The 15034-nt window shown below is 45.3% G+C and overlaps 1 protein-coding gene across 2 annotated transcripts in view; it reads right to left on the bottom strand.

Moving 5' to 3' along the window:
* CCDC87 (coiled-coil domain containing 87) overlaps positions 1–15034 on the bottom strand; it is a 145953-nt gene that overhangs the window by 65038 nt on the left and 65881 nt on the right. For both annotated transcript variants that reach the window (XM_069764311.1, XM_069764310.1), the window contains exon 11: positions 12753–12950. In XM_069764311.1, coding sequence (XP_069620412.1) covers positions 12753–12950 — 198 coding nt within the window. The remainder of the gene's footprint in view (positions 1–12752; positions 12951–15034) is intronic.

Genomic DNA, 15034 nt, shown 5'->3' with positions numbered 1-15034 from the left:
CCGGGGCAATAATTGTTGTTCTGCCAAAACAGGGTAAAGATCCGAGGGATCCAGCTTCTTACCGCCCAAGCTCATTATTAACGATAGATATCAAAATCTTGGCCAAGATGTTGGCTAACCGTCTTAACAAGGTGATAACGACCTTAATACACTGGGACCAGTCCGGAGTTATGCCCAATAGTTCCACAGCGTGTAATCTTCGACGACTGTTTCTCAATATGCAGGTAATGGCGGATTATATGGGTCGGAGGGTTGTGGTGTCTTTAGACGCCGTTAAGGCGTTTGATAGTGTGGAGTGGCGGTATTTGTGGGCAGTCATGAAGGCTCTGGGTTTTGGTGAGAGGTTCATACGTTGGGTGCAGCTGATGTATGCGTCTCCAAGAGCCAGGACACGGGTAAATGGAGTCTTGTCGGGGGATTTCCCTTTGTATAGGGGAACGCGGCAGGGGTGCCCCTCGTCTCCTCTGCTGTTTGCAATTGCTATAGAGCCCCTGGCGGCGGCAATATGGAGGGACAGGGACGTAAAGGGGTTTCGGTATGGAAACTATGAAGAAAAAATAGCCCTGTACGCTGACGACGTATTATTGTTCTTCGAAGATGCACATGAGTCTCTGGGGGCCGCTATGAACAGTATATCTAAATTTGGGGCTCTTTCCGGAATATCTATTAATTGGGAGAAGTCTGTGTTGTTGCCCGTGGACGCGGCGGCTCCTCTGACTCTAGACCCTGGGGTTCCCTTAAGAGTAGTACATGAGTTTAAATATCTGGGCATCGTGGTTTCGGACAAAATAGAGGACTATGTGCGGCTCAATCTGACTCCTTTGCTTGGGAAGTTCCAGCAGAAGATTGGGGCTTGGGAGAGGTTATTTCTGTCGGTCGCAGGCAGAGCCAATTTGATCAAAATGATACTTATGCCTCAGCTCCTCTACATGTTGCATAATGCTCTAGTGTGGCTACCTCAGAATAAATTTTATAGGATCAATACTCTATTTAGGGATTTAATCTGGAAGGGTGGAGGGGCGAGCATTAAATTGGAACATCTGCAAAGAGCAAAGGATGAGGGTGGTCTGGCGGTCTCCAATCCATGGATTTACTATATAGCATCTCAATGCCAGTACATGGTAGGTTGGGGAGAGCCAGAACAAAGTTCTTCAGCGGGAATAATCATTGATATTTTTTTCCATCCATACTCTTGGCCTAGGACAACTCAAAGTCCCACGGCTTCCAGTACCACCTGTATGCGGACGACACTCAGATCTACCTCTCTGGCCCAGATGTCACCTCTCTGTTGTCCAGAATCCCGGAGTGTCTATCAGCCATATCCTCCTTCTTCACCTCTCGCTTCCTAAAACTCAATGTAGACAAAACCAAACTCATCATCTTTCCCCCATCTCACGTATCCCCCCCTATCTGACCTATCTATTATGGTAAACGGTATCACGCTCTCTCCCGCACCTGCAATCCACTGCCTCGGGGTAACTCTCGACTCTGCCCTGTCTGTTGTGAATTCTGTTTTCGGGCTCCCTCCTGTGGTCATGAATGGTACTTCGGCTGGTTCTGTCCATGGACTTTCTCTGATGCCTGTGGGTGTTTCTGAGTTTCCTTCTACAGGTGACGAGGCTAATTCGTTAGTGGGCTGCTCTATTTAACTCCACTTGGATCCTTGTCAGATGCCAGCTGTCAATGTTGTAGCATTGGTCTAGTTCGCTCCTGGATCTTCCTGGTTACCTGTTTCCTCCAGCAGAAGCTAAGTTTTGCTTTGCTTTTTTCTTGTTTGCTATTTTTTCTGTCCAGCATGCTTATGTGAATTTTGCCTTGCTTGCTGGAAGCTCTGGGACGCAGAGGGGCGCCTCTGCTCCGTTAGTCGGTGCGGAAGGTATTTTTCCCTGCACTCTCTGTGTGGCTTTTGTAGGGTTTTTTGCTGACTGCAAAGTGACCTTTCCTATCTTCTGTCTGTTTAGTAAGTCGGGCCTCTCTTTGCTAAATCTATTTCATCTCTGTGTTTGTGATTTCATCTTACTCACAGTCAATATATGTGGGGGCTGCCTTTTCCTTTGGGGAATTTTCTCTGAGGCAAGATAGGTTTATTTTTCCTATTTCTAGGGCTAGCTAGTTCTGAGGCTGTGACGAGGCGCCTAGGTCATGATAGGAGCGCTCCACGGCTATTTCTAGTGTGCGTGATAGGATTAGGGATTGCGGTCAGCAGAGGTTCCACTTCCCAGAGCTTGTCCTGTATTAATGTGCTATCAGGTCTTTTCTGGTGCTCTAACTACCAGGTCCACTATTTGTCCTAACCACCAGATCATAACAGTACAGCTGGCCAAAAGTATTGATGCATCTCAATAGAGGGATAAGTGAAGCTCTGAGACCATTTTTTTTTCTTTGCAGCGTGTTCTGTCTCACTTTTCCCCTTTACCTCTGGGTGGTTCAGAACACAGGTGTGGACATGGACATTCAAGGTCTGTCCTCTTGGATGGATAATCTCACTACAAGGGTACAAAACATCCAAGATTTTGTGGTTTAGAATCCGATGTCAGAGCCTAAGATTCCAATTCCTGATTTATTTTTTGGTGATAGATCTAAGTTTTTGAATTTCAAAAATAATTGTAAATAGTTTCTAGCTTTGAAACCTCGCTCCTCAGGTGATCCTGCTCAACAAGTAAGGATCATTATTTCGTTACGTGGTGACCCTCAAGACTGGGCATTTTCCCTTGCGCCAGGAGATCCGGCATTGCGTGATGTGGATGCGTTTTTCCTGGCGCTCGGATTGCTTTATGACGAACCTAATTCAGTGGATCAGGCACAGAAAATCTTGCTGGCTCTGTGTCAGGGTCAGGATGAAGCAGAGATATATTGTCAGAAGTTTAGAAAGTGGTCTGTGCTCACTCAGTGGAATGAATGTGCCCTGGCAGCCATCTTCAGAAAGGGTCTCTCTGAAGCCCTCAAAGATGTCATGGTGGGATTTCCTATGCCTGCTGGTCTGAATGAGTCTATGTCTTTGGCCATTCAGACCGGTCGACGCTTGCGCGAGCGTAAATCTGTGCACCATTTGGCGGTATTACCTGAGCTTAAACCTGAGCCTATGCAGTGCGATAGGACTTTGACCAGAGTTGAACGGCAAGAACACAGACGTCTGAATGGGCTGTGTTTCTACTGTGGTGATTCCACTCATGCTATCTCTGATTGTCCTAAGCGCACTAAGCGGTTCGCTAGGTCTGCCACCATTGGTACGGTACAGTCAAAATTTCTTCTGTCTGTTACCTTGATCTGCTCTTTGTCTTCGTATTCTGTCATGGCATTTGTGGACTCAGGCGCTGCCCTGAATTTGATGGACTTGGAGTATGCTAGGCGCTATGGTTTTTTCTTGGAGCCCTTGCAGCATCCTATTCCATTGAGAGGAATTGATGCTACGCCTTTGGCCAAGAATAAGCCTCAGTACTGGACCCAATTGACCATGTGCACGGCTCCTGCACATCAGGAGGATATCCGTTTTTTGGTGTTACATAATCTGCATGATGTGGTCGTTTTAGGGTTACCATGGCTACAGGTCCATAATCCAGTATTGGACTGGAAATCTGTGTCTGTGTCCAGCTGGGGTTGCCAGGGGGTACATGGTGATGTTCCATTTTTGTCAATTTCGTCTTCTACTCCTTCTGAGGTTCCGGAATTTTTGTCGGATTATCAGGATGTATTTGATGAGCCCAAAGCCAGTGCTCTACCTCCTCATAGGGATTGCGATTGTGCAATTAATTTGATTCCTGGTAGTAAGTTTCCTAAGGGCCGATTGTTCAATTTATCTGTGCCAGAGCACGCCGCTATGTGGAGTTATATAAAGGAATCCTTGGAGAAAGGCCATATTCGCCCATCGTCATCACCGTTGGGAGCAGGGTTCTTTTTTGTGGCCAAGAAGGATGGTTCTTTGAGACCTTGTATTGATTACTGCCTTCTTAATAAAATTACTGTCAAATTTCAGTATCCTTTGCCGTTGCTGTCTGACTTGTTTGCTCGTATTAAAGGGGCTAGTTGGTTTACCAAGATAGACCTTCGAGGGGCGTATAATCTTGTGCGTATTAAACGGGGCGATGAATGGAAAACAGCATTTAATACGCCCGAGGGCCATTTTGAGTACCTGGTGATGCCATTCGGGCTTTCCAATGCTCCATCAGTATTTCAGTCCTTTATGCATGACATCTTCCGAGAGTACCTGGATTGTTATGAAAGGCAATTCAGTACCACAATGGACATAGCGGTCAGAGCACATACAGTGACCTGGCAATAACCCAAAAACATAGAACGAGCTCTGAGACGTGGGAACTCTGCAGACCGCAATCCCTAATCCTCTCCAAACAACACTAGAGGCAGCCGTGGATTGCGCCTAAAGGCCCCTTCACATTAAGCGACGCTGCAGCGATACCGACAACGATCCGGATCGCTGCAGCGTCGCTGTTTGGTCGCTGGAGAGCTGTCACACAGACCGCTCTCCAGCGACCAACGATGCCGGTAACCAGGGTAAACATCGGGTAACTAAGCGCAGGGCCGCGCTTAGTAACCCGATGTTTACCCTGGATACCATGCTAAAAGTAAAAAAAAACAAACACTAGATACTTACCTACCGCTGTCTGTCCTCCAGCGCTGCGCTCTGCTTCTCTGCTCTCCTCCTGTACTGTCTGTGAGCCGGAAAGCAGAGCGGTGACGTCACCGCTCTGCTTTCCGGCTCACAGCCAGTGCAGGAGGAGAGCAGAGCACAGCGCTGGAGGACAGACGGCTGTAGGTAAGTATCTAGTGTTTGGTTTTTTTTACTTTTAGCATGGTAACCAGGGTAAACATCGGGTTACTAAGCGCGGCCCTGCGCTTAGTTACCCGATGTTTACCCTGGTTACCAGTGAAGACATCGCTGGATCGGTGTCACACACGCCGATCCAGCGATGTCTCCAGGGAGTCCAGCGACTAAATAAAGTTCTGGACTTTGTTCAGCGACCAACGATCTCCCAGCAGGGGCCTGATCGTTGGTCGCTGTCACACATAACGATTTCATTAACGATATCGTTGCTACGTCACAAATAGCAACGATATCGTTAACAATATCGTTATGTGTGAAGGTACCTTTACTCTGCCTATGCAACTCGGCACAGCCTGAGAAACTAACTAGCCTGAAGATAGAAAATAAGCCTACCTTGCCTCAGAGAAATACCCCAAAGGAAAAGGCAGCCCCCCACATATAATGACTGTGAGTTAAGATGAAAAGACAAACGTAGAGATGAAATAGATTCAGCAAAGTGAGGCCCGACTTTCTTAACAGAACGAGGATAGAAAAGGTAACTTTGCGGTCTACACAAAACCCTAAAGAAAACCATGCAAAGGGGGCAAAAAGACCCTCCGTACCGAACTAACGGCACGGAGGTACACCCTTTGCATCCCAGAGCTTCCAGCAACAAATTAGACAAGCTGGACAGAAAAAATAGCAAACAAATAGCAAAGAAGAACTTAGCTATGCAGAGCAGCAGGCCACAGGAATGATCCAGGGAAAAGCAAGTCCAACACTGGAACATTGACAGGAAGCCAGGATCAAAGCATTAGGTGGAGTTAAGTAGAGAAGCACTTAACGACCTCACCAGATCACCTGAGGGAGGAAACTCAGAAGCCGCAGTACCACTTCCCTCCACCAACAGAAGCTCACAAAGAGAATCAGCCGAAGTACCACTTGTGACCACAGGAGGGAGCTCTGCCACAGAATTCACAACAGTACCCCCCCCCCTTGAGGAGGTGTCACCGAACCCTCACCAGAGCCCCCAGGCCGACCAGGATGAGCCACATGAAAGGCACGAACAAGATCGGGAGCATGGACATCAGAGGCAAAAACCCAGGAATTATCTTCCTGAGCATAACCCTTCCATTTAACCAGATACTGGAGTTTCCGTCTAGAAACACGAGAATCCAAAATCTTCTCCACAATATACTCCAATTCCCCCTCCACCAAAACCGGGGCAGGAGGATCAACAGATGGAACCATAGGTGCCACGTATCTCCGCAACAATGACCTATGGAATACGTTATGTATGGAAAAAGAATCTGGAAGGGTCAGACGAAAAGACACAGGATTAAGAACCTCAGAAATCCTATAAGGACCAATGAAACGAGGTTTAAACTTAGGAGAGGAAACCTTCATAGGAATATGATGAGAAGATAACCAAACCAGAAGGGCTATGCTCAGGAGGATAATTCCTGGGTTTTTGCCTCTGATGTTCATGCGGCCGATCTGGTTCGTGCCTTTCATTTGGCTCATCCTGGTCGGCCTGGGGGCTCTCGTGAGGGTTTGGTGACCCCTCCTCAAGGGGGGGGGGTACTGTTGTGAATTCTGTTTTCGGGCTCCCTCCTGTGGTCATGAATGGTACTTCGGCTGGTTCTGTCCATGGACTTTCTCTGATGCCTGTGGGTGTTTCTGAGTTTCCTTCTACAGGTGACGAGGCTAATTCGTTAGTGGGCTGCTCTATTTAACTTCACTTGGATCCTTGTCAGATGCCAGCTGTCAATGTTGTAGCATTGGTCTAGTTCGCTCCTGGATCTTCCTGGTTACCTGTTTCCTCCAGCAGAAGCTAAGTTTTGCTTTGCTTTTTTCTTGTTTGCTATTTTTTCTGTCCAGCATGCTTATGTGAATTTTGCCTTGCTTGCTGGAAGCTCTGGGACGCAGAGGGGCGCCTCTGCTCCGTTAGTCGGTGCAGAAGGTATTTTTCCCTGCACTCTCTGTGTGACTTTTGTAGGGTTTTTTGCTGACTGCAAAGTGACCTTTCCTATCTTCTGTCTGTTTAGTAAGTCGGGCCTCTCTTTGCTAAATCTATTTCATCTCTGTGTTTGTGATTTCATCTTACAGTCAATATATGTGGGGGCTGCCTTTTCCTTTGGGGAATTTTCTCTGAGGCAAGATAGGCTTATTTTTCCTATCTCTAGGGCTAGCTAGTTCTGAGGCTGTGACGAGGCGCCTAGGTCATGATAGGAGCGCTCCACGGCTATTTCTAGTGTGCGTGATAGGATTAGGGATTGCGGTCAGCAGAGGTTCCACTTCCCAGAGCTTGTCCTGTATTAATGTGCTATCAGGTCTTTTCTGGTGCTCTAACTACCAGGTCCACTATTTGTCCTAACCACCAGATCATAACACCTGTCCTTCAAACCTAGAACCTAATTCCCATAGGGAAAAACGATGTACCAGTCCATTAATAAAATATACAACTTCTTTATTAGAAATATTAAAATACATGAAAAGACAAAACCAGGTGTATGGAAGTTACAAACTGAAACAATATAACACCAGGGGCCCCACCCCCACCAGTACCCCACCATTTGTGGAGACCTGAGGTACTATATATTGCAACCTAGAGTCAGCCTGGATAGCGGTGCATATGCACCTACGACCTGTCACACACTGAACTAACTAAATTGTATCCCTCTACCAGATCATGTATGGGACCTTAACTAGTCATAGGCCTATTTACGCCATTACCAAGGTATGTAGCCACAATCAAATGCCGTAGAAATATCCACCTAATTAATGTTGTCTACTATATGACTCATAATGATTCGCTCCTTCTGGCAAGCCCAGACAGTTAGGTGTCAGTTTCAAAGCCATGTGAAATATCCGGCCATATGAGGATATCTAAGAATATCCACTGGTTAGATTATGTCGCTTATAAGGCTAATTATAGCTCTCCCCTCTTTACCAGGCCTCATATTGAGAGCGGTTGCTAAGTACTTACTAATTATGAAGTGCGCAGCAAATGTGGGAAACCAGGGGGGGGTGAGTACCCGCCCCATCGCGCGTTTTGGTCCGTCCTTCGTCAGGGGGCACTCACCTCCCCAGGTCCCGTGCCTTAAATACCCCCGTCTCCTATAGTGCTCCCAATGTTGTGTTGCGGCGGTCACCCGGATGTGACGTCACTGCCGAAAGTGACGCGCGTGTCTCCATAGCTACCGCGATGCCAAGGAGCATCGGCGTCACACAGCACCGCACATGCGCGATGCTGTGTATAGACACAGAGTGCCCCGGGGAGCCAACGGAAGCCATGGGACCGCGCGTCAGGCAGAGTCGTCTATGCCGGCACCTGTAGCATATATCTGTCACGCCGTTTACGGCGATAAAGGGGCAGGACGGCGTATTGGAACCCGCACCTGTCCCTGCCACTAAAAGGGACCCTGACTTTCCCTTATCTCGGGGGTACCTATGAAGGTTAGGAGGCCCGAGCCGCCAGCGTATCCCCGTCTCCTGTGCAGACCCTATAAGTGACCCCCTCTCCCCCAAGAGAGGTGTACTGCACCAGAGTAAAAAATAACACCAAAACAGAAATAGAAAAGAAAAACCAAACTTAGCTTTATGCTGCAAAGCACAGCAGGAAGAAACACCAGATGAGACGAACACAGCAGTAGAACAACAGTTCCCAGCTAGCTGCTACTCCTGGCTTGGTCGCTGAAGAATGAACTAACACCGACAGTCAGCTGAAGAACCAGGTGACATTTTAAAGGATAAATGGAATGTAGGTCAATGACCTGTAGTTACCTTCAGTTGCGGTGATGCGCCCTCTGCTGGATGTCCTCATAGAACTTGAGCCTGGGAACTTTTCAGAATATTTTCCCACGCTCGAGTTCATATGAGGACATCCAGCAGAGGGTGCATCACCGCGACTGAAGGTAACTACAGGTCATTGACCTACATTCCATTCTTTCCCCGGGGTTTTACAGGCAGGAGCACAGCTGCATTAGCAGAGCTTCAGCTTGTAAAATTAGTTAACCCCTTCAGATGGATTTACATCGTTGGACGTGACAGAACGACGGAAGGTATGGGATATTGTTTTTTTTTATTTTACCTTTTTTACAGAACGAGGGTCTTCAGGTGGATTACCAGTATAATAAAATATTACAAAAACCTGTGTATTTATTTCATTAAAATACTTTGTAATAAAGTGTGTGTGTGTTTTTTAACCATTTCCTACTATTGGATTAATAATTGATAGGTGTCATAATTGACGCCTCTCCATTATTAACCTGGCTTAACCTTACAATAGCAAGGTGACATTAACCCTTCATTACCCCATATCCCACAGCTACACTGGTATGGGAAGAGAGTGGCCAAGTGCCAGAATAGACGCATCTTCCAGATGTGCCTTTTCTGGGGTGGCTGGGGGCAGATGTTTTAAGCCAGGGGGGCCAGTAACCATGGACCCTCTCCAGGCTATTAATATCTGCCCTCAGTCACTGGCTTTACCATTCTGGCGGAGAAAATTGCGCGGGAGCCCACGCCAATTTTTTCCGCGATTTAACCCTTTAATTTAATAGCTAGAGCGCCCAAATTTTGCACATACACACTGCTAACATTAGTAGTGTGGAATATGCAAAAAAAAGGGATATGAGATGGTTTACTGTATGTAAACCATGTCTCATATCATGTCGGGTTTGAGAAGGAGATAGGAAAAGCCGGCAATTGAATTACCGGCTTTTAAGCTATCTGGGGCTGTATGATATATTAATATATATACATATATATGTGTCTCACTGACATATATATATATTGTAAGGCAGTGACCGGTGTCATATGCGAGGGTCGCTATGTATCCCCCAGGATGTGCTTAGAAGCATATTAGATCCGCTGGAGTGCCCTGTGCTCACAGCAGGTTTGCCTGTGAGACACAGGGAAGAATAAAAGTGAGTGTGAACTGGATCAAGTTATTTGACCCAGAAATTATTCAGGAAAACCTGGTATGGGCTTTTATTTTTGAAACGGACTGCAGGAAGGTAGTGGGGCCGGTCCGTTTCCTCCAGCCCAGATCTTATAGTGGCCCATGGACATAGAATCTAGAGGATAGAAAAAAAAACCCTGCAAGAGAGTTTGGGTGTGTCAGTCTGGTCTGGGAGTCAGACCTAGCAGGAGGCTTATGAGGAGCTCTTTCCCTGTGGAGCAACACGGGCCTGGCAGAGCCTGAAAAGCCTGACACCCGAGTGTACACGGTGGTGTAATACGCTCACAGCAGCGGATTGTGGACTGTTGTTATTTTTCCCGGCTGCATACTGAAGGACTTGTTGCTTATGTTTTCGGTTTGTGAGTATGCTGTGAAATAAACAAGACTTTATTTGAACTTTATATCGGTCACTGCCTTTTCACTGCACAGCAAGGACATCGCTACATCACAATATATATGAGAGACAAAATTCCCAAACGTATTCGATACCTAAATCTAAAGTTGTATAACACAATTTCCCTTGGGTACATGGGAAAAAAGGTATGCACACTAGAACTAAAATAGAAATTTTTTATTAAACATAGAAAATAACTAGAACACCAATAAACTAAACAGACAAGGAACATCAATAAAACAATCCAGCATATAGTCAACACGGAATACACCTCACATAGGTATATGAAGGATCATGAGTATATGTATGTACTACATGGGGAAGCATGGTCTTCTAATTATGAAAATCTAATGCAGCAGTACAAGCGTATAGGACCACATATACAAAAATTATGGACTAATGATGGAGGTACATAAAGTGCAAATAGTGCTCATAGCTCCAGGTGAAAGGTCACCTATGGGCTACAATATGTAGTCTCCCTATATGTCTGATCTCCGATACGCGATGAATATCCTATTGAAAAAATGCTGGTGCTGCACAACAGATATATATGGGGGGTGTATAGAGGGCTCTCTAATACCCCATGGTTATAATGTAACTAATACATTACAACACTAAATCCCTGTGTAAATGCAAACTACTGCTGGTGCTAGATCACTATCCATATAGAGGTTAAATGCATGTCATTAGTGAAGTAAGAGTATACACCAGCATAGATAGAAAGATAACTCACATGAGAATGACAGGAGGTGCCGTGCGTATATGCTGTGACCCCGACAGCGCCGTTTCGCCAATTCAGGCTTCTTCCATAAGGGGGGCGAGTATGTGAAGTGTGGTGCAGCGCTCCTTATAAATAGCAACTAGCACAATGAATGCTCAGAACAGCTGGGGATAAGAGGCGTGTCTCAAGTGACGTGCGGTGTATTGTACCAATCTACCGCCGCTCGTATGTACTGTGGCTAGGCGGTCCCTGCCCCTGGTAACCAAGATACTGAATGCCTCCGATGCCGGGTGACGTCTCCAACAACTGAGGATGGAAGACGCGTCCTGGATGTATGTATATATATATATATATATATATATATATATATATATATACAGTATATATGTTTTTAGGATTTTTTGAGCACATGGATCCATTGTATGCTCGTATGTCGGTTTTGCAAGCCTGCGAGAAAATCTCGCAGTACGGATGCCATACGGATTACATACGGAGGATGCCATGTGCAAAATACGTTGACACACCCTGCCTACGGAGTACTTAAGGATCACCATTTTTTTAATTTTGTGGCGTATTACGGCCGTAAAATACGGACCATATTTTTATACACTGAGTGTGAGGCCGGCCTTAGTGTCAGCCTCCTAGTTGCAGCAGTCTACACCCATGGTCTCCGGTGTCCCCTAATGAAGCGACCAAGAAAATCTGCGTCTTCTCCTCCCCTACACCCAGAGACGGCCTGGCACAGCTGTCAGAATGCGCTGATGTTGGTGCGCTACCTGCGTACTGGTTAACATCTTATAGCCCATAGCCCTACATGATGGAGAGTGGTGGGGTAGGCATCCTAAGGCTATGTGCACACGTTGTGGATTTGGCTGCGGATCCGCAGCTGATTTTACCCTGCAGATCTGCAGCTGTTTTCCATGCATTTTACAGTACCATGTAAAGCTATGGAAAACCAAATCTGCTGTGCACATGCTGCGGAAAATACAAAGCAGATTTGCTGCGGTGTATTTTCCGCAGCATGTCAATTCTTTGAGCGGATTCTGCAGCATTTTACACCTATTCCTTAATAGGAATCCACAGGTGTAAAAACGCAGGTGGAATCCGCACAAAAACCTCAGTGAATCCGCAGGTAAAACGCAGGGCGTTTTACCTGCGGATTTTTCTGAAAAATCTGTACACGAATCTACAACGTGTGCACATAGCCTTAGGCTCCCTGTTCTACCAAAGTATTTTGCTGTATTTGCTTCATCCAAGGCACCTGGGCATAAGCCTTGGGTAAGTGCACTACCCCAGATATTCCGTGATAGTGACACCACTTCTTAGGGTCACACATTGCAGATTTGGCTGTGCATCCGCAGCAGTTTTCCATGCGGTGTACAGTACCATTTAAACCTATGGAAAACCAAGTCCACAGTGCACATGCTGCGGAAAATACTGCGTGGAAACGCTGCGGTTTATTTTCTGTAGCATGTCAGTTCTTTGTGCGGATTCCGCAGCGTTTTACACCTGTTCCATAATTGGAATCCGCACAAAAACCGCGGAAAATCCGCAGGTAAAACGCAGGGTGTTGTACGTGCGGATTTTTAAGATTCTGCATGGAAAAATCCACACACGAATCTGCAACGTGTGCACATAGCCTTAGAGGTTCAAAATGTCAAAAGAGAAAAAAGAAATTACTACTTGCCCCTAAGAATTTTGCTCCCAGAGCAACCACGACTGTAGACGCCCACACTAAGGCACGGCATGAGACCACTGTGGCCAAAGGTTAAATCACATAAATATTATGTTTTGAAAACATAAATACGTTTTATCAAGACTGGTATCAAAACAATCAAATTGGAAAATGCCTTCCAAGTTGTATTATTGTTTAGCTGTCCATTACATGACTCACTACAGATCTTCGAATACTTACCTCTGATGCAAAATCATTGTACAGTGGAGGGTATTTGTGAATTTCGGTTACATCTGTATAGATTCTGTCGGAGGCCTGAACATCTGCTTTTCTGACTAGTGGCCTGTTACCAATCTGCACATCAATTGTGAAAGGCTGTGGATGGACACAAGTATCTGTACTTCTCTCTTTATATTGTTCTGGGCCCTTGGTTAAATCCTAATGGGAAGACAAATACATATATTTTAAAACAGGGGAGAAAACATCACCCATTTTTTTTTACAATGTAAACTGTATATTGACTAAAGCTGCAGTCAGCCAGTCGTATATTCTCTCATGTGAGAACATTTGGTCAAAGACACTAATGGCACTTGAGTCACACTCTGTCATAATATCATATTGGTCCGATTTCAATGCGATAAAACATCGGAGAGAACTCGGCCCTGTAATACGCTCGTATGAGCAAGCTCTAAGACTAGATGATCCCATAATAGCTGTAAGGGTAGGTTCACAAAATACAAAAATTGTTCAGGGAGGAGCGGCAAGCCATGGCTGATTGAGGACGCACACTTCTAAGCTCCTTCATCATCTGCAGCTATAACACTGGCAATCTCCCTTTCACTATGGGCAAAGTGTGGGGAAAATAAGGTCACACTCCTATTCCAGAGCAGCATCTCCCTTGGAGAAATCAAGGTCTTCCTGCATCCCCAGAAGCCAAATTAAGGCAAGCCACTGAAGGATGGGCAGAACCTGGTGATAGAGCAGTTCAGACACCAGCATCCCCAATGCAGCATGAGGCTCCTCCAGAAGTCTATGCCAGAAGCTGCAGTATGTTACACGACTTCGGAAGCCCCATCCAGTCTGCAGGACTGCTCCCGACGCCCGCACTCACATTTATGCATGACACTGGTATTGTCGATGTTATTATTATCCCGATTAACTAATAACACCACCCCCCTAATACCCAATAAAACAACATGAGAACACCATAACGTTTATGGATAATTATGGCCACACAATGAATATATATATATATATATATATATGTATATATATATATATATATATATATATATATACATATATATATATGTGTATATATATATATATATATATATATATATATATACACATATATATATATATGTATATGTATATGTATATATATATATATATATATATATATTCAAATACGCTGGGAGGGGTCCTTGAAGCTCCCAAAATCTGGTAATTACCAAATATAAAACGTGAACATAAAAAATACCATAAATTACTCCCAGCCATTACTCCGCTGGCTCGGTAGCACCATAACCACAAGGGTTCCATTGTTCACTTAACTTTCTGGGGATCTGACAAACCCTTGACGTAACTCCCCCCAAAAATTTACCAGATCCATATCCATAAAATCCAAATAGAGGAATCCATATCCCAATGGATCCCCCAGACCAATTTATCACCAACTTCAAGGTCCCCCCCAACCGCCATAGAGCCACCATGACCCGAAAATTGCACCAAAAAAGTTCACACCGAAAACATCCCAAGTACCGAAAAAAAGGTGGGCGGGACTATTCTTGACCCTTAATTTAAAAAAACTGACCATCACATCCAAACACAGACTAAGTGTGAACAGGTGCTAACCTAGAGTCACCATCTCACATACTCTGAAACAAAAAAGGCAGCACTATATAGCGCCAAAACTTACAAACATGAAATATGAAAATTCAATTGCATTACTGCACTAGAAATATGAAAAATTGAGAAAGTTTAGCGCATAAATTGGACAATTCATGTGTACCTGGAAGCCACTTTAAGGCATTCCTTGTTTCCAGGACCTATCAATGCCTTTCCTCGCTTAGAATAAAGTCTTCATCTGAATGGGAATATAAATCCTCTATCAGACTAAAATCTATATCTTTGGGTAGTGTGTTATGAACAGGTGATTCAGAACCACAATGGACCTAGTGGTTAAGAGCACACAAGTGACCTGATAGTTACTAACATAGGACGAGCTCTGAGACGTGGGAACTCTGCTGACCGCAATCCCTAATCCTATCATACCACACTAGAGGTAGCCGTGGATTGCGCCTAACGCTCCCTATGCAACTCGGCACAGCCTGAGAAACTAACTAGCCCTGAAGATAGAAAAATAAGCCTACCTTGCCTCAGAGAAATTCCCCAAAGGAAAAGGCAGCCCCCCACATATAATGACTGTGAGTTAAGATGAAAATACAAACACAGAGATGAAATAGATTTTAGCAAAGTGAGGCCCGACTTACTGAATAGACCGAGGATAGGAAAGATAG

This window comes from Ranitomeya imitator, chromosome 4 (genome assembly GCF_032444005.1).
Source record: "Ranitomeya imitator isolate aRanImi1 chromosome 4, aRanImi1.pri, whole genome shotgun sequence".
NCBI classification, from domain to species: domain Eukaryota; kingdom Metazoa; phylum Chordata; class Amphibia; order Anura; family Dendrobatidae; genus Ranitomeya; species Ranitomeya imitator.
This window is presented reverse-complemented; position numbering and strand designations above follow the sequence as displayed.